General features: G+C 39.2%; 2 protein-coding genes across 6 annotated transcripts in view; one reads left to right on the top strand and one right to left on the bottom strand.

Annotated features, from left to right (window-relative positions):
- rab27b (RAB27B, member RAS oncogene family) overlaps positions 1 to 13,045 on the top strand; it is a 34,675-nt gene extending 21,630 nt beyond the window's left edge. For both annotated transcript variants that reach the window (XM_058056542.2, XM_058056553.2), the window contains exons 2-6: positions 6,131 to 6,302; positions 10,468 to 10,556; positions 10,868 to 10,971; positions 11,288 to 11,411; positions 11,875 to 13,045. In XM_058056542.2, coding sequence (XP_057912525.2) covers positions 6,150 to 6,302; positions 10,468 to 10,556; positions 10,868 to 10,971; positions 11,288 to 11,411; positions 11,875 to 12,061 — 657 coding nt within the window. In that variant the 5' untranslated portion in view covers positions 6,131 to 6,149 and the 3' untranslated portion in view covers positions 12,062 to 13,045. The remainder of the gene's footprint in view (positions 1 to 6,130; positions 6,303 to 10,467; positions 10,557 to 10,867; positions 10,972 to 11,287; positions 11,412 to 11,874) is intronic.
- Positions 13,046 to 16,239: 3,194 nt separating this feature from the next.
- LOC131106959 (uncharacterized) overlaps positions 16,240 to 24,743 on the bottom strand; it is a 47,064-nt gene continuing 38,560 nt past the window's right edge. For all 4 annotated transcript variants that reach the window (XM_058056531.2, XM_078794193.1, XM_078794192.1 and 1 more), the window contains 12 exons: positions 24,683 to 24,741; positions 24,439 to 24,586; positions 24,230 to 24,334; positions 23,846 to 23,998; positions 22,248 to 22,415; positions 22,007 to 22,180; positions 20,283 to 20,372; positions 20,115 to 20,198; positions 19,737 to 19,855; positions 19,536 to 19,644; positions 18,568 to 18,731; positions 16,240 to 18,418 (listed from right to left, as the gene is read on the bottom strand). In XM_058056531.2, coding sequence (XP_057912514.2) covers positions 18,259 to 18,418; positions 18,568 to 18,731; positions 19,536 to 19,644; positions 19,737 to 19,855; positions 20,115 to 20,198; positions 20,283 to 20,372; positions 22,007 to 22,180; positions 22,248 to 22,415; positions 23,846 to 23,998; positions 24,230 to 24,334; positions 24,439 to 24,586; positions 24,683 to 24,741 — 1,533 coding nt within the window. In that variant the 3' untranslated portion in view covers positions 16,240 to 18,258. The remainder of the gene's footprint in view (positions 18,419 to 18,567; positions 18,732 to 19,535; positions 19,645 to 19,736; positions 19,856 to 20,114; positions 20,199 to 20,282; positions 20,373 to 22,006; positions 22,181 to 22,247; positions 22,416 to 23,845; positions 23,999 to 24,229; positions 24,335 to 24,438; positions 24,587 to 24,682; positions 24,742 to 24,743) is intronic.

Here is a 24,743-nt window from a genome sequence, read left to right as displayed (position 1 = left end):
ACGTCATTGTCTAATTTGCACAATTGGTCATGTGTATATATACACTAAATATATTTAAACCTTATTTAACCTCAGAGCAGGAAGCTATTGGAAATGTTGACTATTTTCAATGCCGCCTTAGTGATTCAAGCTAAACTAAAACCCACATCAGTATTGCAACGGCCGTCTTCCTGGTGAAATTATTGTACACATGAATAGGTGACAGTTTGGACTGGGGTCAAAGGTGAAATGATTTCCAATTCCCTTTTTCAGAGGCTCGGCCATAATTGGAAGTAAGGAGATTAACTCCAAAGTTAAATGTCAACTTTAAATGGCCTCCGGCATGGAAGAAATAAAGGCTTCTTTCCCAGTAATGTCACCATACACCAGTTTACGTGTCAATGCTAACTTAATTGGCTGCCACAAGAGCACAATTAAGAATTAAGTGCTGACATCTTGCTTGTTCTTTTTTTGTAAACCAAAATGTATATTCTTTTGGAATTTTTTTTTTTGTACTTCTGATATGTTATTGCTCTGCTATTGCAAATTAGACTGAAGAATTAACTTCATACCAGGGCGTAATCTGCCTTAAAACCAAAGCTAAATGGAAGTGAAAACATACTATATAAATTAAATGCACCACATGACCAGATTATTAGGTGGACTTGCATAAACTAAAGCAATCCACTGTAAGAGCTGGATGGATAGACAATGAATGCATCATTGTTGTTATTGTCCATCCGTCTGTTTTTTATGCCGCTTATCCTCACTAGCGTCACGTTAATTGGTCTGCGCCAATGTTTCCAGCCACCATTCCATTTTGCCTGCTTCGTAGTTGTTGTTGTGTCTCCCTGGAACGCCATCATCCATGCTGACCTTTCACATCCAGCTGTGGTAGCAGTCTGTGTGAGTATTAGCCCTGCCCCTGCTGTGGGAATAAGGATGGATTGAAGAAGCCAGGTGAGAGTGTTGTTAAGATATTAGTTCCTGTGCTTGTTTACACAGGAACTGAAACAAAGATAGAAAAATCAGAGTGTGTAGAACAGGGGTCTCAAACTCAATTTACCTGGGGGCCACTGGAGCTAGGGTCTGGGCAAGGCTGGGCCGCATCAGGTTTTCCCAAAAAAAAAAACAAAAAACACATTTATTAAAAACAGAAAAATATACAAACTTCTTCAGTGCTTTGGTTCCGATTTTCTACAATAAAAGCTCTGATAAAACATTCCACTGTTCTCAAATATCTTAATTTTTTATTTTTCTGCACAAAATAAGATGAAAAATAAATAAACAAATCAAGAATAAAGAAAATCAATCAGTAATAAATAAATATAATAATAATAATAAAACGGCAAATAATAAAAACTTAAAAAAACACATAGTTAGTGGGTAGACAAATTATTTTTTTCAGATTAAAATGAACAAAGCATTATTAGAGCCCTGTAGACATGACAAAACACGACTATAGTCACATTTATACTCTTTTTATTTACAACATATTGCGCAACTGCAGGGTCTTGAGACACATGCTAACTCGCAAGCTAGAGAGCTAGCGACCTAAACAGTAGCCTTCAAGTTATTTCCTTTAAACTTAAATAGCCAAAAACTTACCACTTCCACACGGATAGGGAGGATAACTATTAACAGTTATTTAACCTTTAACATGAACATTAATCAAACGTAATAATTTTTTCTGGGTACATGATACCATACAGCATCCATATCAAACTTGCGCGGGCCGCACTAACATTAAACTTTAATATCAAAGCGGGGGCCTCAAACTAGTGTCCAGCGGGCCACATTTGGTTTGAGACCCCTGGTGTAGAAGATGATTTTTTTTAGTTTTTGTTTAACAGTGAAGGTTGAAAGTCTTTGTATCATTTGGCAGAGTCACCCTTTCAGACATGGAGTCTGAATGGGCTACTTCTCATTCCAATGTGGACCCTAGATGCAAAGGGGGGGGGGCTTACCAGACACCTGCCTGGTATCCCATTTGGGATGAGACCTCAGGGTTAACCGAGGGCACGCTGGAAAGACTATGTCTCTGATGGATGATAAGTGGAACTTTGGTTAGACCAACTCCATCCATGTCCATGAGATCATTTTGAAATCAAAAGTTCCACAAACAGCATGAATTTTTAACCATATCATTGCAACCACCTGCTTGGACCAATTAACCTTTCCAAAAAAAGTCCAATCCAGAAGGCACATTTAATGGTTCTTTTGTGGAAAACAGTATGAGAGTGTGAAGAAAGCCCTCTGTTCTCCATGGGGACAGAAGGCAGTTAAGCAGAAGGACCCAGCAGGCTTTGTCATCTCCAATGTCTTGTTGTTTGCTTAAGTGTTTCTGAAACACTGAAAGGTTGAAGACAATCTGAGAGGAAACCCACAGGAGGTCTGAACAAATGAAATAAGTCTTCATTTCCGTTAGCACTTATTGATTATTGACAATAGAGACCAGATCTTTAGCGTGGCTTCAGAGCAGGTGAAATAAAACAAAACTGCTTTGTTTTAAGTTGAGGTAGAGGTCACTAAAGTCGGGGATTGTTTGACCTTTATGCGTGTGATACATCGGTGAAGGCACATTTTTAGGGTATCGGGAAGGATCAAAATACGAGCATCAGTCAACAACCACAATATTGCAGATTGCACCTTAATTTCATTCATGGAGGTAAGGGTATAAATATGAGTGTGAATGGTTGTTTGTCTATATGTGCCCCGTGATTTGCTGACGACCAGTCCCGGGTGTTCCCCGCCTCTTAGCTGAAGCCAGCTGGGATAGGCCCCCAGCATACCCTCTAGTGAAGATAAGCGGCATAGAGAATGGATGGATTTTAATTAAGTCATCAAATATTGATTTTTTTTCAGTTATATTTACTTGAGGGCGGCACGGTGGTCGAGTGGTTAGCGCGCAGACCTCACAGCTAGGAGATCAGGGTTTGATTCCACCCTCGGCCATCTCTGTGTGGAGTTTGCATGTTCTCCCCGTGCATGCGTGGGTTTTCTCCGGGTACTCCGGTTTCCTCCCACATTCCAAAAACATGCTAGGTTAATTGGCGACTCCAAATTGTCCATAGGTATGAATGTGAGTGTGAATGGTTGTTTGTCTATATGTGCCCTGTGATTGGCTGGCGACCAGTCCAGGGTGTACCCCGCCTCTCGCCCGAAGACAGCTGGCATAGGCTCCAGCACCGCCGCGATGAATGTGCGTGTGAATGGTTGTTAGTCTATATTTTTTTAAGTTGTAATATGAGAAAGAAACAAAATAACGATTAAAGTTGTCATTTTTGGAAAATGTGGTGCAAAAATGTATAATATATATCATGGGAATAAATTATAAATGACAATTATAAAACAGCTGTACTTTTATGAGAATAAAGTCAAAATATTATGAGGAAAAGATCACATTCTAACAAAAAAAAGTTGTAATTTTACAGGAATAAACTAAAGGATAAAAAATAAAATAACATCATTTTATGCCGACTCCAAATTGTCCATAGGTATGAATGTGAGTATGAATGGTTGTTTGTGCCCTGTGATTGGCTGGTGACCAGTCCAGGGTGTACCCCGCCTCTTGACAGCTGGCATAGGCTCCAGCACCCCACGCGACCCTTGTGAGGAAAAGCAGTAGAAAATGAATGAATGAATGAATATTTACTTGACTTTATATGTATATTTGGCACCATAATTAAAACAACATTAACCAATTAATGTCATCTAAAGTAAAATAATCATATTATTTCTTTGACAGCGTCAAGTGTGCTTTTTGCAACAAACCCCAGCTGCACCTTGAGTGTGCTGGTTGTTTCCTGTCTCCCCTGTTGTGTTTGATTCTTCATGCATTTTTAATGTCTCTGTGGTGCTTTATGGCTTTGTTCTTGCTTGTTATTGCAAGCTCTTGGGATTACTTTTTCCACCACGAACTGAGTGTAACAAATCTATGCAGCAGTATTTCTTTTAGTGGGTAAATATTGTGTTTCTGTCATGGGGCATCCCCTTTGTAGTTTTATTGTATGTTTTATGTCGGTATACATCTCTTGATTAAAGTGGTATATTATGATGTAAATAAGGGGTCTCAAACACAATTTACTTGGGGGCCACTGGAGCTCGGGTCTGGGTGAGACTGGGTCGCATCAGGTTTTCCAAAAATAAAATAAAATAAAAAACTTCGCTTTGGTTCCAATTTTCTACAAGAAAAGCTCTGATAAAACATTCCACTGTTATCACAAATATCTTACTTTTTATTTATTTATTTTTATTTACTTTTTATTTTTCTACACAAAATAAGATGAAAAATAAATAAACAAATCAAGAATACGTGAAGACGTGTTCTGCTGTTTTAACAATGACATCCCATAATAAACAGTTGGTTACATGCACATCCTGCTCAGCTGAGAGAATTGGAGTCTTGTGATAGTCTGCCCGACATTCCACATTTAGCCAAGAGGCCAACGACGGAACCCAGACTACATTCCTTTTTAATGAACGGGTTACCTCTGCTAATAGAGATGTTTACAATATGGAATTCTTCAAAATAAGGGTTAGATTTGTGCAGTAGAAGTGCCCGAAAAAAATATTGGAGCTTTTTGCGGAAAACATTTGGGTTTGGCTGCATGGATATAGTGGTTAGCCACACAGCTCGGAGACTTGAGTTCGATCCCACCCGTGGGCATCTCTGTGCGGAGTTTGTGAGCATGTGAGGGGAGAACTCTTTGCGGAGGAGCAGCGGTTCTACTCAGTTGGTAGAGGCTATTGGTAGACGTCATTGTCCAGACAGTGTAATGATTACATCATTCATTCATTCGTTTTCTACCGCTTTTCCTCACAAGAGTCGCGGGGGGTGCTGGAGCCTATCCCAGGTGTCTTCGGGCGAGAGGCGGGGTACACCCTGGACTGGTCGCCAGCCAATCACAGGGCACATATAGACAAACAACCATTCACACTCACATTCATACCTATGGACAATTTGGAGTCGCCAATTAACCTAGCATGTTTTTGGAATGTGGGAGGAAACCGGAGTACCCGGAGAAAACCCACGCATGCACGGGGAGAACACAGAGATGCCCGAGGGTGGAATTGAACCCTGGTCTCCTAGCTGTGAGGTCTGCGCACTAAACACTCGTCCGCCGTGCCGCCCTATATAATATATATAATATAAATATGAGACTTGTAATGTTTGTTATCATGGTCATTTTTTCATGTAAATTGAGGGATAAAAAGCAGTATCGGCCCAAGCAAAATCGGCCATCGGCTAAGGGTGATGGAAAAAAATCAGTATCGGCATCGGCCCCAAAAAAAACATATCGGTCGATCCCTAGTAGAGGCACACACTGTGACTTTTTCTCGTCTTAGAACATGGCTTACCTTGCTTCAAGTTTCTCCCGCTGAATATATTTCTCTGAAAATACTTTCAAAAGAGTCCGTCAACTTCTCGTAGCTTTGTTTAACACATGTTTAAACATGGCGGTTCAACCTGTCAACCCTTCCATAGTTCCTGGGACTTTGCAGGCAGTAGTGGCTAGGAGGAACTTGGGCAGTTTTTTTACCCAGATCAATTTTGGTGGAGGGCGGCACGGCGGTCGTGTGGTTAGCGCGCAGACCTCACAGCTAGCTGTTCAATTCCACCCTCGGCCATCTCTGTGTGGAGTTTGCATGTTCCCCCCCTGTGCATGTGTGGGTTTTCTCCGGGTACTCCGGTTTCCTCCCACATTCCAAAAACATGCTAGGTTAATTGGTGACTCCAAATTGTCCATAGGTATGAATGTGAGTGTGAATGGTTGTTTGTCTATATGTGCCCTGTGATTGGCTGGCCACCAGTCCAGGGTGTACCCCGCCTCTCGCCCAAAGACAGCTGGGATAGGCTCCAGCACCCCCGCGACCCTCGTGAGGAAAAAGCGGTAAAAAATGAATGAATGAATGAATTTTGGTGGAAACGCAGTGGGGTATTTCAAAGTACCAGGGTAAATAGGAAAGGTGCTCATAAAATTGTAAAATGTAGCTCTTTGGTCTCATATTCATGTTGCCAAACCCAAATATTTTCAGTCTACAGCAAAAAAAATACACTTGGAAGGCACTGCACAGTGCTTTTTCGACTCCAATGAGTGTATACATAAATGTATTAGTAAATATCTATGTGGGTGTCTGTGTTGGACAGGTTTCTATTGGTCATCACGATGACTGATGGAGATTATGACTACCTGATAAAGCTCCTCGCCCTGGGAGATTCTGGAGTGGGGAAGACAACGTTCCTGTACCGATACACAGATAATAAGTTCAACCCCAAGTTCATCACCACAGTCGGCATCGACTTCAGGGAAAAGAGAGTGGTAAGGCTCCCTCTTTTATTAGTAATGTTCGTTTCAAAAAGCAGGAAATGTGTGCACGCTTTGTCACTTATGTGTTACAGCTAATTCATTACAACTAAATGAGACTTTTTTTATGCTGGTTCACATGTGGCATCAAACCTAGGTTATGGAGCCAACTCATTCATTGCATCTTTTGTCAAGCTAAATAAAAAAGGTTGATGGAGATTTTCTATGTTGCCTATTAGGAAATGCAACAAGTTTCTGTCATGTGACTCTTCTAAATTTGGAAGTGGGGAGTAACTACATGGGAAAGTTGCCAGTTCCCAGATGTCTGAACTCCCAATGGATGGTGACTTATGGAGATGTTGGTGTAACTCTTGGTTAATCCCTAATTTAGGCAGGAAAACATATAGCTTTACTTTTGATACAAGTACTGTAAATTAGATTAATTCACTGAAGATAAAAGTAAACGTCAATGTTCATTTATCCCTTTCATTCATCATTTATAGATATAGTTCATTCATCTCCAAGAGAAATTGACAATTCATATGAATTTACAATATTTTTTTGCTTGTAAAACCAGAATTGTACAGCTATCAAAACATGTTTTGTGTTAACATTTTTGTGGCTGTATGTTGGTTAGCAAAAAAGTATGGCGTCAACTACTGATGACATCATAAGCGGGCGACGGAGTTGACTTCCTTCTCCTGTTTCCACGTATTAGCAAGCAAATAGGATGCTAACATGGACATTTTGTGATTTAAAAAATACTTTAAAACTATATTATGCTAATATTTTATCCCTTTGTTGTTTGTTGTGGACTCCTATAGAGCAGCTTCGGTGAGTTTGTAATTAGCATACATGCTAGTAAGATGCTGCCTGTATGTACACATTAATAATGCTACAGACAACCACTAACTACCACAAAATAAACACAGTTAGACACTAATGAAACTGGCTGTACCGATAAAGGGATGGCTAGGATTGAATGAGTTAATAACATGCATGCCATATTGTACACTAACCGGGAAGCGTACTCAAACCCAAGCAAAATTGTGGTGCAAAAACACGCTAACCAGGCCCAATGCTAACTGAGGTTCTATTGTGTATTTTAGATTGCTCATTACATTCTTTATTTTCATTGTTGAGTACTGTTTTTATTTATTGACTGTATGTTAATAAGCGGTAGAAAATGAATGAATGAATTAATGAATGAATGTTCTTCGGCACTTTCATTCTACAGCAGCATGTAAATAAAATATATACGTATGTTATGAATGGAAATACTAGCCAATTAGTAGGTTTGGGTATGAAAATTAAAAATGTGAATTGAACAGGGGAAAATGGTAGGAAAATGGGTATGGTAATAATTTGTTTTTGGGTTGTTGTTTATGCCTGTTGTTGTTTTCAGCATGTTTTTATGTTCCAGGAGCTACCTAGCAGGACAAATATTGCAGTCTTTTGTGTTGGCTTGTGGCTTCATAATGAAGACTATTCATTGCCATCTAATGCCTGATGCAGAATGCTGCTCAACACAATGTAGGAAAAACAAATACCGACTGTTATATTTCCCTCCCTCTTACTCACAGTATAATTAAATTTTATTTGTTCTTTTTTGATTCAAATGCAGCAATGCTTCCAGCTGAGGAAGAATATCTTTCATGTTGACCTTAATAATATCCTGTGACCTTTTATATTTAAAAAAAGCTGAAGAAGACTTAAGTGCTGCTTGTATCTGGACATCTTTATACTATACTGCAGCTTTGTCAGTACTATCAGGGCTAATTTTATCCCACTGCTTCACATGACATATATGATGAATTATTGTCCATCTCCAAAGAGAGATGTGCCAATGTGTCGCACTATTTTTACAGATATTTTATCTTTTGTTTCGTGACAATCACTCTGCATGTTAATTGGAATTCTTTTTTTGTGCTTTTTTTGTCACTTTGACCTTGGTTGAAGACGTGGTTGTTGACAAAAACAGCACAGATAAAGACTGAGGCATCATCCACAAGGATGGCGGTTTCATACTTTGAAATGAGTTTCCCAACTCAACTCATTGTGGGTTAATTTTGCAGCCGTGGTCAATAAGAAAAGCAAAGACTTGTGGCGTAACTGTGTAACTACTGTTGTTGATGTCATAGACCAGGGGTGGGCAAACTTTTTGACTCGCGGGCCGCATTGATATGACAAAATTTACAGGGGGGGCAGACTATATATTTTACACGTAACAGTCCACCTGGTATTATTGTATCTGTAAAATTGTCATGCAATCTGCTATTATTATTTATTATTTTATATTTATATTTAAATATTTTAAAAATAATAAAATATTATAATAATTACAATAAAATTAAAATAATAATTATTATATTATTATTATGTAAAATATGCAAATATAACAATAATATTATATATAATTAATATAATAATTAGCATTAATATAATAATTATAATATTCATAATAGTTCTAATAATAATTATAATAATCTAATACTCTAATAATAATCTAATAATAATAATAATAATAATTATTATTATTATTATTATGTGCTTGTGTCCCTTTTTTCAGGAGCACTTTGTAAACAACAGACCATGTCAAAAAACGAAATTGATAAAATCATCAAAAGGTTGGCTCAGGCCATGATGCCAGGTTGTATGTTGAGTTTAAATGAAATACTTTGGAAAGATTGGGCGGGCCGTATTCAAACACTTGGCGGGCCGGATGTGGCCCCCGGGCCGTAGTTTGCCCACCCCTGTCATAGACGGATGACTGAGCAGGAGGACAGGGACTCCCGCTTCCACATTCTATGCTAACATGATGCTAACAGGGTGTATGTAAATGGAAAAATATGCTAGCTGGGACGTACGCTAACTGAGGTTTTACAGTATGTGGCTTATACCAGGGGTGTCCAAACTTTTCCACTGATACTTCTTGTAATTTTTTGTCTCACAATTTTATTAATTTATTCCCCGAATATTTGGACTATTTCCCAAACCTACTCTTTATTTTTGTTTGTTGCTCATATTATGGCTTTTTAAAAATATCTTACAGTATGCTAGTAAAATTACATAATTTTTCCTCAGATTACAATTTTATTAATATATTATTGCAACTTTTTTCCTCAATATTTTTACTTTATTGTTGTAAAATTACAGTTGTGTTTTTCCAATTCCTGCTGGTTTTTTAACATTCTTCTTGTAAATTATAATATAGTAATATTTTGACTTTATTTCCATAATATTCTAACTTTTTCCCCCAACCATGCTGTATAAATATTTACTCAATGTTTTGTTGTTCCTCATAATATAACTTTAAAAAATGTTTTTCATTAATAATGCTACGAAAATGGCATTATTTTTACCTCATAATATTACAACATTCATTCATTCATTCATTCATTCATTCATTTTCTACTGTTTTTTTCCCCACGAGGGTCGCGGGGGTGCTGGAGCCTATCCCAGCTATTACAACATTATTTTTGTGAATTATTATTTAACAGTTTTCTCATTTTACTTCATTATATTGTTGTAAAATTACTGCAATTTTTGCCATTTTTGTTTTTATATACTATATATATACACTTGGACACCTCTGCTTTACATGAACTTAATCATTCAAAGAACTATGGTAGTGATGTCATAGAATAAATAGCATACATGGAATTGATTTTCTTATTCTCCAATGAGAAGAAAAGATTAACATTTGGCTGTTGGCTTATTTTGTCACCTGATAATTGGAACCATAAACTTTAGTATTGATTTTCAGATGAAGAGCTGTGTGAACCCACTCCCACTTGTGTCAGACAAAGTGCCAGTATCTCATCTGTGAGAACTAAAGGTGTGAATGATGCTTCGAGGCTTCTTTGTGTGCGATACACACTTATTTGAAGTGAGCCACACCGAGAAATATGAGAAATCTTGACTTTGTTCACCTCACACTCTACTATTGCCAAGGAAACCATTCAAATTCCCAAGTGCTCTGCCAGTAAATTATACTTGGATGCCTTTGATAGATCATCCAGCAAATCGGCAGCAGATGAGGCAGGTATTGGTGTGGTTTTCTTTATTGTACAACATGTTGGTATGTATGTCGATATCGCTGAATATCGGTATTGTATCGCACGCTGGAAAAGTTATATCTGGACACTAGTTTAATAGAAAGTGACTCCTCTTTTTCTAGGTGTACACCACATCCAACCCTAATGGGATGACAGCAGGAAAAAGCTTCAATGTTCATCTCCAGCTTTGGGACACAGCTGGGCAGGAAAGGTGAGCTGCTTTAAGAAAACTACAATACCAAATCATGAGTATGTAGGTATGGCCTGTCTATATATTGTTTAATTTAACCCCCCCCTTTTTTTTGGTTCGGTCCATTTTGTGTTAAAACTGGAAAGTCAGGATGACTCATACATATTCCTAAAAACGACTGCTTGCATAATCACTTTAATATCTTGTTTGCGAAATGGGACCCGCATACGATTATGCTTGTGTGACACGTTTGCATACACTTTCACACACCATAGTTTGCTCCAGCGTCAAATTATGTTATTGTACATGAACATTTACTTTTGTGTTTATAGGTTCCGCAGCCTGACAACGGCGTTCTTCAGGGACGCTATGGGCTTCCTGTTGATGTTCGATCTCACCAGCCAGCAGAGTTTCCTCAATGTCAGAAACTGGATGAGTATGTTGACATTGATTTGTATTCATTTCAAAATGCATTGACTTGGTATCTTGGCACGGTTGGGGCTACGGCGGGGGTCGGCAACCCGAACCAAAGACAGTCAAAGACCAATAGAATGATAATTGATGGCAATTCAGCACAGGCATAAAATGAAGTCAACGATACTGATGTGATGTCTTTTACTGGAAGAGGAGGCAAAATGACTCTTTTGATGAAAAAGGTTGCCGACCCCAGGACTAGTGTTAGCATTTTGCGGCGTCCTGTTGGCATGTGAATAATCATAAGCACTTCATCAGTAACTTGTGTTGACTTCCAGGTCAGCTACAGGCCAACGCCTACTGTGAGAACCCAGATATAGTATTGGTTGGAAACAAGGCCGATCTGGCAGACCAGCGTGAGGTTCAGGAAAAACAAGCAAAGGAGTTGGCAGACAAATACGGGTAAGTTCATTGATCATCATCATCATCAATCAATGAGTCGTTCATAGGAGCAGATCCTTCACTTATTTAGTATTTATTTACCCAACTTCCTCTCTCCCATAATTCATTCATTCATTTTCTACCGCTTATCCCCACGAGGGTTACGGGGGTGCTGGAGCCTATCCCAGCTGTCTTTGGGCGAGAGGCAGGGTAGACCCTGGACTGGTCACCAGCCAATCCCAGGGCACATATAGACAAACAACCATTCACACTCACATTCATACCTTTGGACAATTTGGAGCAGCCAATTAACCTAGCATGTTTTTGGAATGTGGGAGGAAACCGGAGTACCCGGAGAAAACCCACGCATGCAACTCAACACAGAGGTGGCCGAGGGTGGAATTGAACTCGGGTCTCCCTCATAATGACATTTTAAATTGTTGATACATTCCATGACCTGAATATTTTGTTTCGTGGCTGCCAGGATTCCATATTTCGAGACGAGTGCAGCAACCGGGGTGGAGGTGGACAAGTCGGTGATCACGCTGTTGGACCTGGTGATGAAGAGGATGGAGCAATGTGTGGACAAACCACCCGCGGAGCCTTCTAACGGCACCGGCACCACAAAGCTCTCTGCCACACAGCCAGATGAGAAGAAATGTGCATGCTAGATAAAGAGTTGATTCAGGAAATGACCTTTGACTTGATCTGTCTCTCCTCACCTTTGCCTGCATGCGTGCGTCTTCTCGTCCATCTTTTCTTGACAAAAACTATCCATGATCAATGGTATACTTTCTTTTCCACTCTTTTTCTTCCTTTGCCGCGCTGACATTAAAACCAAGCTTGTGCTCCCTCTAATGGTGGTTAAAGCTACTGCAGTCAGTTGGCCTGTGTCACTAGAAAGGGAGGACGGCATCTAACCGTGCCTAATGGATTAAATGATCTGATCACTTTCTGATAGTATAGTAACTTGTTAAGAGTTAAATCAACCTCTCTACTTGACTTCCAAACACATTGCTTCCTCTTATGACTGACTCTTGAACCAGTTTAAAAATAATTAAGTGGCCCATACAATTGTATTGAGCAGCCCCGTCTGTGTTGTAGAAGGTTTTTCCTCATTGCACCGTGGTTTCTATGCTGGGCCTGTATTAAACACTCAGGTTGGCTTTGGTTCCCTCATACTATGCCTGAATTGTTTGGTTGTGGTTGCAGTGTGTACTATAGTTCTAGGAAAAGCCACCACTCGCTTGCATCATTCTGAGTTTTTTCGTTTTTTCCCGCATAAAACACATCTCATTCACCATAGGTCGGTAATACAGACCTGTGGTGTGTATACTGTTCAATATTGTTAAACCCCTTCCTCAGTTGTTACATTTTTATGATTTTATGCTTCACTGATAATGTTTTTTTTCATCAAGCTTTGAGATTTTGGCGGTCCTTGAATGCACCGTAGTTGTGTGCTGTCAACACCGTGACCATCTGTTCATGGATCATCTTACATTATCATTGGTTAGTGGTGAGTACCCGTACGTTTTATACTTTAAATGTGTTTAATAAGTGTGTGAGGCATATTGAAGAGAGAAGGGAAAGATTCCAAAGCTGAATCTACTCCAATTATTACAAAAGTTGCTCTTTTTTTTTTTTTTTTTTTTTTTCAAATATCGATTCAAAATCTGAGTATTTTTTCGCCATTCGCTGATGGTCCTGGAATATAACCCAAGTGAAAAAAGTGATTATGCAAAACAAATCATCGCCATACATTCATTTCTATACGGTTTGTCCTCATCAGAGCTGGAGCCTACCCCAGCTAACTTTTGGAAAGAGACATGGTGCACCCTCAACTGGTGCCCATTCAATCGCAGAGCCGGAAAAAAACACACAAAAGGACCGGGAGAATATACTAATCAGATGTTTCAACTGAGATTCAAACCTGGATCTCCTGTCTGCGAGGCAGACATGCTAACCACTAGTTCACCATATGGCCATCAATGGAACAATCCTTCCTTTTCTTTGTCAATAAGTCGACACACTGTCCGTTGTTTTTTCTTTATTGGGCATGACTGCAGAATAACCCACCATGGGGCCAAAAAGTTTGATAATTGAATATGGACTCTCCAGAATGTACAGGAATCCTGTAAGATAAGTTAAGATGCTTATAGTGGGAATTAAAGCCAAATGTGTTGCTGATTTGCATATACTATTGGCGTTGATACTGTCACACCATTGTGGCTGCAGCATGGACCACGTGGAATTGAGGGAAAATTATTCTAATCTTTCTTTCTATCTTTCTTTAATACATCAGTCATAATTAGGAATGTCTGATGTTGGAATTTTTGTGAAAACGGATATGCCGATATTGTGCAACTCTCAATTTCTGATTTTTTGCCTCCTATGTCCAAGAGCTTATCCCCGGAATATTATATCTAATATAAACAATATCAACAGCACAATATTTGTGAAAATAAACACAGAACCGAACTGACAAATATTAATTTGGGTCCTACCCGTAGCCTTGTGGGAAGTGATACAGGAGACAAGTGGCCAACAGAAGAGAGCCCAGTCACTTCATTGCTGGGTTGCAACCATCGGGATACCCCGGGGGGATTTAATATGACCACATTAACACTGAGTATCTTTGTATAATGTTTGGAAGATTAATGCAAATTTGAAGTCATGTGCTCCTATTGTGTGTGTGTGTGTCTGTGTGTGCGCATGGTGTGTTGCATAAAGACATGAAATAGTCAAACAAGGGGATCAAACTTTAAATTTTTTTTTCTTTCTGGTGTCTTATCTTAGTAAATAATTTAGCAAAAACAGTGCATGTTTACAGAATGTCCACTCATAATACTCACCCCTCGCCCCCGTTTTCTGCTTGAGGCAGTGATGTCACATGCAACCCAGCAATGAACAATCTTACTGAAAAACGGGATGTTTTTTTTTTTTTTTGCATTTTCAAACCTGGTAAAAGTGTTGCATGTGGCAAGGAAGATGCGGTCCAATCATTGTTTTTTTTTACTTTTCAACAGCATGTCACTAGTCCAGTCAAAACTCATAAAAAAGTGTTTGCTCCCTTCCTGATGTCTTATTTTTGGTCCATGTTTGTCACATGTAAATGTTTCAGATCATCCAACAAATGAAATGAAGCAATGACAACACAACTGAACACAAAATGCAGTTCATAAATGACACTTTTTTTATTATTAAGGGAGGAAAACAAACAAACCCTACATGACCCTGTGTGAAAAATGTATTGCCCCCTAAAGCTAATAACTGCTAATAATAATAATAATAATAATAAGCTAATAACGCATTTCTTTAGAAGTTGTTGTGGGGTCTTTTGTGACCTCTTGTATGAGTCATCGCTGTGCTCTTGGGGTAATTTTGGTTGGCTGGCCACTCCTGGGAAGTTTCATCATTGTTCAATTTTTTTGCTATTATTAGATAGTAGCTCTCGCTGTGGTTAGCTGAAGTCTCACAGCTTTAGAAATGGCTTTATAAGCAATTCAAGGCCTAATAAGGCTTAATAATAAAAAGTCATTTAAAACTGTGTATTTTGTGTTTAGTTGTGTTGTCACTGACTAATATTTTAGTTGATGATTCATGATAGGAAACATTTAATGTGATAAACACTGAAGCAAAAAAAAAAAAAAGCACTACAACCTTCACGGGTGAATGTAATTTGACCACTTCATTTGCTTCCTTCCAAAACAACTCTTTGTGTAATGATTGTTTTATTTGTGTCTATGTACACTTGTTGCTTGCTTACGTATATTCAGCACACTTTTAACGTATCTGACGATGACAGTACTTACCTGATTTTGTGCAAGTCAACCATTTTTTTTTTGAAGTTGCGTGACACCTCCAACTGCCTTACATGATGATAAATAGTTTCCAGGTGTTGATTTGCACAAGGAATAAGAAAGACCTTCTTGCTATCCTTATATTTCTTTTCTTCCCCAAAGATGCTAGTAGGGCTAAAGTGGGTCAGCAGTTTATTAAGTATAACATTTCTGTGGCCCTTTTAGTAAGAATTAAGAAAAAAAAACTTCTATAGATGAGAATATGGTATGTTTATTTCAGTCATTTTCAAGTTTTGTATTGTGCACCATGGATCTGTTTGAAAGGTTTCTGTGCTTTGTCACCTTTAATATGCCAATGTGCCAAATCCGAAAATAAAAAAAAAACAACAACAAAACAAAGAGAATTTTATTTAACCAAATATTGCCCATTTTGCTTCTCATTCATCCCCCGGCGACACGGCGTTCTTCTACAGTCTGACTTCCATAGGGAGGCGTAGAGTGGGTTACTTCACTGCGCGAAACTGGACGGTCATTGGATAATTGCTGGGCTTTGTGCCACCCATCGGCTGGGCTTCAGTGTTATGATTGGATGACCTGTCTGAGGCGGAATCCCTTTTTGATTGACAGTGAAATGAGCGAATCAGCGATCTTGAAGCATTTTCCATGTTTTTCATTTCTTTGTTCTGAACTAATCGAGAGACTTTATTGATCGCTAGCGATTTTGTCTTTGTTAAAAATAACTAGTGTTATGTTTGCCGACTCTGCGGTTTCTTTCCCCAACGAGCATCAGTCGCTGTGTAGCATCTTCCCCCGGTCACACACAATCTGACGCACAGCCCGCCAAACAGAAGCCTCGTGCAGTTGCTAGCAAGCTAATGCTACAATTTACATAGCAAAGTATCAACACATTGATGTAGTAATATTAATAAACGTGCTTCCCCTCCTTGAATGACCAGCAGCTGCCACTGTTTGCAAGGTAACAAGACCTCAAATCTAATATTTTACTGTAAGTAAAGTGTCTTAGTAAAGTAAAAGTAGAAAAAAGTACATTTCAGTATAGCCAGCACATTTACTGTGGAGAAGAATTTATTTAGGAAACTCGAGAATGTGAAAAACAACAATAAATATCCAGCAGAACCAGCATACATGTGTGTTATTGCAAATACAAATACTAGTACCATTTAATTTGTAAATGTAAATAGCTTGCATGATGCAGTAAAACCAGCAATAAAATATGATAGCGATGTCATAAACCACAATGACTGTATTCCTAACAGCGCGGACAGCAAAATAGACCAGCAAATGTAAACAAAATAGAGAATCCAGATTAGATCTGAATATTAGGTTTATAATATATTGCATATATGTAAAAATATAGGTGGACTTGCTTGGCTCAAAGACCACAGAAGACAATGGCCTTAAACAAAATATTGACTTTAAAATCCCATCAAAAGCTATCTTTTACGGTCTGGATTGTAAAAGCACATTAAGGCACATGTTGAGGTTTTTTTTTTCTTTTCTTGATACGAGGCACAATAAGTAAGTTCCTTGCAGCAGTTACACCCCATAATATACTCGAGTCAGCACTTTACATACATATATATTTCATTCTCTAAAATCGCATGTACCCCCACAGGTGATTAGAAAAGACAGAAAATCCAGAAATATACCAACGACATATGCAACATAAACATAAAAATTACATTCAGTATAAATTATTGTGTGTTATTTTTCCCTCTTGTTTTGTGTCGTAACCCTGCAAGATGTGAACAACCAGTACGACCAATATAGATTGTCAATGGAAACGTTTTTAGGGTGGATTTAGTGGACTAAATGATTGCATCAAGTACGTCTAATAACAAAGTTTTAATCACAGGTCCTTTACATTTCGAAAAATGGAACACTCAATTTCGTTTAATTTTGGTAATCAGGGCACAGTAATAACATAAAAGGGCCATATTTTAGGAACTATGGGATATTTTGGAAGATGCTTTGTTCCGTTCCACACTGCCAACTACGATACACACGTTGTTCAAATGATGGCAGCACCAATCGGAGGTAAGCATCACAGTGGAACCCGTTTATGTGACGCCCCTGGGACCAGGTGACTGACGGCGACAAAAAACATTGTTCTGTTTTCGTACAATATCTCATACTCTTATTCACCACCAGTACTTCCTGGTTCCTGGATCGGTTCTATGGCGCAGAAGACGCTGGCCTGGGGAATCCGAATCCAATGAATAATGGACCCTGAAGCCCTCCTTGCACAAACAAACATCAAACAAACAAGAGAGCTACCCAGAGGAAGAAACAGAAACTTCCGGCAAGAAGGAGTCAACACACCGCCATCTATCGAGAGGACGTCCCACGCAATCGTATGTAGACGTGCCGAGGAGGAACGTGTGAGTGGAGAGCTCTGTGGAACTGAGGCATGTTTGGAGGCTCTTGATTTTGGTCGAAATACGAGATTTCCCCCAGAAAAAAACGTGAGAATGGATGGTATGTGTGCATGTTTTGTTTATGTAGTATGTGAAGTTCCCAATACTACGATCATACAATAGAATATAGTCATATTTTAGCAATCAACCATGTATGTTTATGTCGACTTAAGCGGACAGGAGTAGACAATCGACTTAAGCGGGTTCCACTGTGTTATCTTTGCAAAAGCAGATGTTTACGGATGGGGTCAATCCGATCCAGAATTGGTATAATCTTAGTAAATCAAGGCTACGGTTTGCTGGTATTGGTGTTCTATCTATATTGACAGATATAGATACGTATGTAATTACCCCATGTCATATTTTTGGCATGTGGGTACATCATTCTGGTCAACATGTAACATTTTGTGCTGTTGATTGATATTTCAATGTACACCCCCCATAAAGTATTTCATGTCACTATACAGCTAATTAGTGAATGAATGCGTACACGCTCTGTAACGTGGCGGTAATATTGTTATTACATTGTTATGTCTGCATGTTTTCTACGATGAAAAAGTATTTAATACTATGTTCTGATGCTGATATGTGTTGATGGCGCTGACGGTGCACGCCCAATGAGAGACTGCGTTAAACCTCGGTGACCTTACTGATCTGTTCCAGAACTTTCTCGTCTTTCTCTTCTTTCGGTTCTGGACGTTTCTGCTCTACTTCATCGTCGTCATCGTCAACGCTGAGGTCCAGCCGCAGGTTATCTAGAGTCTGACGAATGGTCAGAGTGTCCTTTCGACTGAAGAGAGACACACAATATAATATTGCATACACATAAACATTTATGCACAGCACCCATATTCCCACCGCAAAGCATGCTGGGCAGCTTTTTTGCCTTGCTTTTTTATTTCCTGCTATGTGACATAGCGAGTATGTTTTGGCTCTTACTTTATCTGCAGGTGTTGGTCGAGCAGCTGCCTCTGAAGTCGCCCGTTGGACTCCCTCTCCTCGGCTAGCTCCCGCTGACTGTGACGCAACTGAGCGTCTCTCCGGCTCGCCTCTTCCTCTGCCTCGTTCAGCTGGCGCTTGAGAGAGCGGATTCTCTGCGTCATCTGCGTGACCAATCAGATGGGGATGATTTGACCGTGATGCACACCCGTGCCAACAAAAGTCACGACATGACGTCATTGTCCAGACAGTGTAATGATTACATCATTCATTCATTCGTTTTCTACCACTTATCCTCATGAGGGTTGCGGGGGGTGCTGGAGCCTATCCCAGCTGTCTTTGGGCGAGAGGCGGGGTACACCCTGGACTGGTCACCAGCCAATCACAGGGCACATATAGACAAACAACCATTCACACTCACATTCATTACCTATGGATAATTTGGAGTCGCCATAAAATGATGTCATTTTATTTTTTATCCTTTAGTTTATTCCTGTAAAATTACAACTTTTTTTTGTTAGAATGTGATCTTTTCCTCATAATATTTTGACTTTATTCTCATAAAAGTACAGCTGTTTTATAATTGTCATTTATAATTTATTCCCATAATATATATTATACATTTTCCTGCACCCAATTTTCCAAAAATGACAACTTTAATCGTTATTTTGTTTGTTTCTCATAATATTACAACTTAAAAAAAAATATAGACTAACAACCATTCACACTCACATTCATACCTATGGACAATTTGGAGTCGCCAATTAACCTAGCAACGTTTTTGGAATGTGGGAGGAAACCGGAGTACCCGGAGAAAACCCACGCATGCACGGGGAGAACATGCAAACTCCACACAGAGATGGCCGAGGCTGGAATTGAACCCTGGACTACTAGCTGTGAGGTCTGCGTGCTAACCACTCGACCGCCGTGCATGATGATTACATCAACAAATGAAGTGGATGAGTTACCAGGTCTTTTTGCTCAGCAGCTATCCTGTGCTCCTCCTCCATCTGATCTCCAAGCTCATTGATCCTCCTCTCCAGTTTACCAATGGTGTTGTTAAGAGCCGCTTTACTCCTGCGTGAAACACAGGTAGGTTCTTACTCCTTCACTGTTCTCTATGTAGTGTATATAGTACTGTATAATGTCATACGGTATACTGTAAGTACCTCTCCTCGGTTCTGAGAGCGTTCTCCAGCTCTCTGACTCGGGTCTCCGTCTTGGAGATGATGTCATCCGAAGGTTTGGAGTTCTGAAACTCGTCCAACTCCAAACGTAGCTCACGATACTTGACAGAGAAGAGACACACAAATGTTTTTACAATTTTAAGTGAGGGGATAAGTGATCATGTAATATACTTCCTATACATATCTATTCATATTTTAAGTTATGGCTGAAAAGGCATTAATTTGGCTGTATGTTTAGATATGTTATATGCTTGTTTACAATTACTGCATAATGTGCATCATTTTGAAAAACTTAATGTATCATATACAATATGAACGAAAGTATTTAAAAAAAATAATGAAACCACACAGGACACGCACTTGTCGCTCCGTGATGGCCTTCTCAGTTTCCAGCTGGTCGTTCAGATCTTTTTCCTGAATCAGCTTCAGCTGCAGCTGCTCAGTCTGACAGAAAACATAAATATGTGTCAATAAAAGTGAAATAAACTGATGACATGAAATATGAATTGTCATCCACACTTCATCTACCTGTTCTATAGCTCTCTTGTGCTTGGAGGCCCATCGCTGCTCGCTGTCATGCAGCTCCTCCACATCACTCTCCAGGTCAATCATTTTCTCCTAAAAGGTCACACAGCGTGGGGAAAAGAATAATTGCATTATGTCATTTTAACTTATTCAAAGCTATGAACAGTCTAAATTACTTTTATGGTATTTTAACAAAGACAACAAAACCAGGAAATGGGCCTGCCTGTTGCTTATCAGTGTTGTATTCTTGCTGGTTGTTAGCATTTACCTTATTTAAGCAAGGAATGGGCTTGTGCTTTGTTTTGCAGGACCATAATGAATAGTAAAGTGTGAGGAATAAAATGATGGCCTGTTGGGCTTTGTTTTGCAGGCCCATAATAAATTGTGAATTGTGAGGAATAAAATGATGGCCTGTTGGGCTTTGTTATGCAGGCCCATAGTAAATAGTGGATTGTGAGGAATAACATGATGGACTGTTGTGCTTTGTTTTATAGGCTAATAATAAATAGTACAGTATGAGGAATAAAATGATGGGCTGTTCCGCTTTGTTTTGTAGGCCCATAATAAATAGTGGATTGTGAGGAATAACATGATGGGCTGTTGTGCTTTGTTTAATAGGCTAATAATAAATAGTAAAGTATGAGGAATATAATGATGGCCTGTTGGGCTTTGTTTTGCAGGCCCATAATAAATTGTGAATTGTGAGGAATAAAAGTATGAGCTGTTGTGCTTTGTTTTGCAGGCCCAGAGTAAATAGTGGATTGTGAGGAATAACATGATGGGCTGTTGTGCTTTGTTTTATAGGCTAATAATAAATAGTAAAGTATGAGGAATAAAATGATGGCCTGTTGGGCTTTGTTTTGCAGGCCCATAATAAATAGTGGGTTGTGAGGAATAACATGATGGGCTGTTGTGCTTTGTTTTATAGGCTAATAATAAATAGTAAAGTATGAGGAATAAAATGATGGGCTGTTCCGCTTTGTGTTTTAGGCCCATAATAAATAGTAAAGTATGATGAATAAAAGTATGGCCTGTTTGGCTTTGTTTTGCAGGCCCATAACAAATAGTGAATTGTGAGGAATAATAGGATGGGCTGCCACTTTGCAGGCCTGTAAATCAAAGTATGTTGTGAATGGTTTCCTTGGTGACCGTTGAGATCAAAGTCCTGTGTAATTCTGGGCTGGTCCCTCACCTTTCTCACAATCATCTCTAGGAGACCTTGATAGAGCGTGAAATTTAAAGTCAGCAGTGATCAAGTAATTCTTAGAAATACTACATCTAAGCATCTACTAAGAGGTCATTTGTGGTGATCATGTCAAGAATTTGGAGAGTGAAGTTATTTAGAAACAAGACAGATGAAGTATCTTCAGAATTAGTGAAATGATGAATGTTTAGGATTACGAAATTTGCACAATGATTGCTAAATGGGATTTGCATAATTAACACCTCATTAACCCCAAAACGGTTACTTTGCTTGATTAATTCAAGTTGACATCTGAGTTTGAATCAACAGGTTTGTGCATGGAAACACACTGTGGATCGGCTCTGATGAACTGCTTCCATCCAACACCCCAATATTTAGTTTTAGTTTGGTTTTAGTTCCAACTAAAGGTTCTTAGTCTGCCTCAAACATGGCAGTACCTCATGTCCTGTGCCTCCACACTGATGTTCTACATTTTAACAAATTGTGAGGTTTGAAGTTCCAAGCTAGCCCGACCGATCAGTACCTGAGCCAGTTTGAGCTGTTTGGCGAGGTCATCTCTGGCTTGGATGGTGGTCTGCAGCTCCATGTGAAGATCGTCCACCGTCCTCTCCGCCTGCTTGCACTGCAGCTGAAGCCTCTCCCTCAGCTGGATCTCCTCCTCCAGTGTACGCTCCTTGTCAATCAGCTTACCTGACACCTACGTCAGGTAAGCATATCATCAGATACAAACACTATTGACTGTTATTCTTCTTATGTTGACTAACCTCTCCCTGCAACCTGTTGACAATAGCTTGAAGTCTCTGCAGCTCTTGCTCCTTCTCCAGTAAGGACTCCTCCAGCTCCTCCACCCTCAGCTGGGCATCCTGACGCAATTTCTGTTGCAGGTTGAACTCTGCTGTGCACTGGGAGGACATCTGCAAGGCCTCGGCAAGCTGGAGACACACAAGTAAATAATTAAATAACATAGTTATGGACGCTTGCAGTTTGACATAAAACTATTTGTACTTTATTTGTCATTTGCTGGACTGAAATGAAACAGTCTTGCACAAAAAAAGATACATTAAATATTTAAATAGAAACAGATATCTGTAAGAGGAAAGAGTGCTGCATCCATGAATCCAGCAGAGGGCGGTGTTTCATTTCCCAGTAGGGACATTATTTGGCAGGCTGTGATGTTGTGGAACACATTCTGTATGCACATTCTGCACAAATGGTAATGGTTTTATTTCATTTGAACATGCATCAGATTACAATTGAATGCATCACATAATCAGTTCACAGTTCCACATGTCCAAAAGGAGTAGGAAGAAGCAAAGCTTATTAAATCCTACCCCTCCATCTGGTACTTTTACAATCAGTAACTGTTACATTTGTTCACTTCCTGCTTTCCATAATACAGTTTAAGATTTTTTTTTAATAATGTGCCTCGTACCAAAGTACGAGGTGATATGAGCATCCAATGACATAATGTGTACCATAGTAAGTGTCAATATAGTGATATATATAGCACATCATGACTGGTTCAAGACTCTTCATCCTTGTATTTAGCAAACATCAACTGCTTGTATTGTTTCTTGAATTGGCTCATCGTTGTGCATTGTTTGAGGTCCTTACTCAATCCATCCCATAGTTTGATTCCACATACTGAAATGCTATGGCTTTTTAACGTAGTCCTAGCATAGAAGTGTTTCAAATGTACTTCTTCCCTGAGATCATATTTCTCCTCTCTTGTAGAGAAGTATTGGATAACATTTTTAGCTAATTGGTTGTTTTTAGCCTTATGCATTATTTTAGCTGTTTGAAGATGAACTATATCAGCAAGTTTGATTATTTGTGATTTTAGAAATAAGGAGTTAGTATGTTCTCTGTAGGCGGCATTATGAATTATCCTTACTGACCTTCTTTGCAGTACATTTAGCGAGTGAAGATTGCTTTTATAGTTATTAGCCCATATTTCCACACAATAAGTAAGATATGGTAGAACCAGAGAGCAATAAAGAGTGTGGAGTGATTTCTGATTGAGAATAAATTTTGCTTTGTTCAATACTGAAATATTTCTGGCCACCTTATGTTGTATATTTGGAATATGAGGTTTCCAGCTCATATTTTCATCTATTGTGATCCTTAGAAATTTGTTTTCGTTCACCCTTTCCGTCTATTTGTATTTACTGGTGCGTGTCCTTTCTGCTGTTAGCAAACAGCATGATTTTAGTTTTACTTAGGTTCAAGGACAATCTATTATCAAACCATCTTTTTAGTGTCACATCCACTAAATAAAACCATATATTTTTGTGTGTAATCTTGATGGAAAGAGCTTATCATTCTCACACAAAATGTAGTGTGACGTCTCGTATCAACGCACCTCTTCTTCGAGTCTATTGATGGTGCTGTTGAGTTCAGACGTCTTCTTGTGTTTGCTGTCTTTGTCCACCTCCAGCTCCTCCAGCTGCCTCTCAGCAAGCCATAACTTCTCTGCCAGAGTCTGAGAGTGCAGCGTTTGCTTCTCCAGGCTCTCCTACACACACATAAATAACTCTTGTTAACATGCATAATATTAATATGTGCAGTATTAATATAAGCAATGGATGCTCAGTTTGGAATGTCATGGATGTGTTGAATTATAATTCAAATAACCTCACCGTTGTTATTATTACTATGATATATTTTGCTATGTGCTCTGGTGGTATCGTTACCGTAGTTACTGGTGATGGCTACTAGTGTGATGATTCTAGGTTTATTGACACACCTCAGCATCCTGGATCTTGTTTTTAAGGGTCTGCTGGAGGAAGCTGAAGGCATACTCTTGAGTATTGGCCTCCAACATCACGTCGCGGGCCTGCTTCACCTCGATCTGCACACATGACGGAAGATGACAGAATCAATCACATAAAGTAATGAGTGCACGGCTTGTATTGCTGTAAATTGACTATTTATCATCACCGCCATGTTTTATACCTCCATCTCTCTGTGCTTCTCCGCCAGGATCTGATTGGTTCTCTCCATCTCCAGTATCTGCTCTCTCAGTCTTTTCATCTCATTGGCCATCTGAGTGTTGGTCCTCAGCAGGTCTTCATTGTTCACCAGCAGGCCACGCATTTCGAACCTTCATTTATGTTGTGTACATCGTGACATCATCACACATGACAGATGTTTTCAAAATAGAGTGCCGACACACTGAATGATGTGATTCGTGTCCCACCTGATCTGGTTCCTCTCTTTCTCCATCTCCACACTCTCAGCCTCCAGGAACTGGTTACGCT

This window comes from Doryrhamphus excisus, linkage group LG10 (assembly GCF_037039965.1).
Source record: "Doryrhamphus excisus strain RoL-2023G ecotype Guam linkage group LG10, RoL_Dexc_Guam_v1.1, whole genome shotgun sequence".
NCBI classification, from domain to species: Eukaryota; Metazoa; Chordata; class Actinopteri; order Syngnathiformes; family Syngnathidae; genus Doryrhamphus; species Doryrhamphus excisus.
This window is presented reverse-complemented; position numbering and strand designations above follow the sequence as displayed.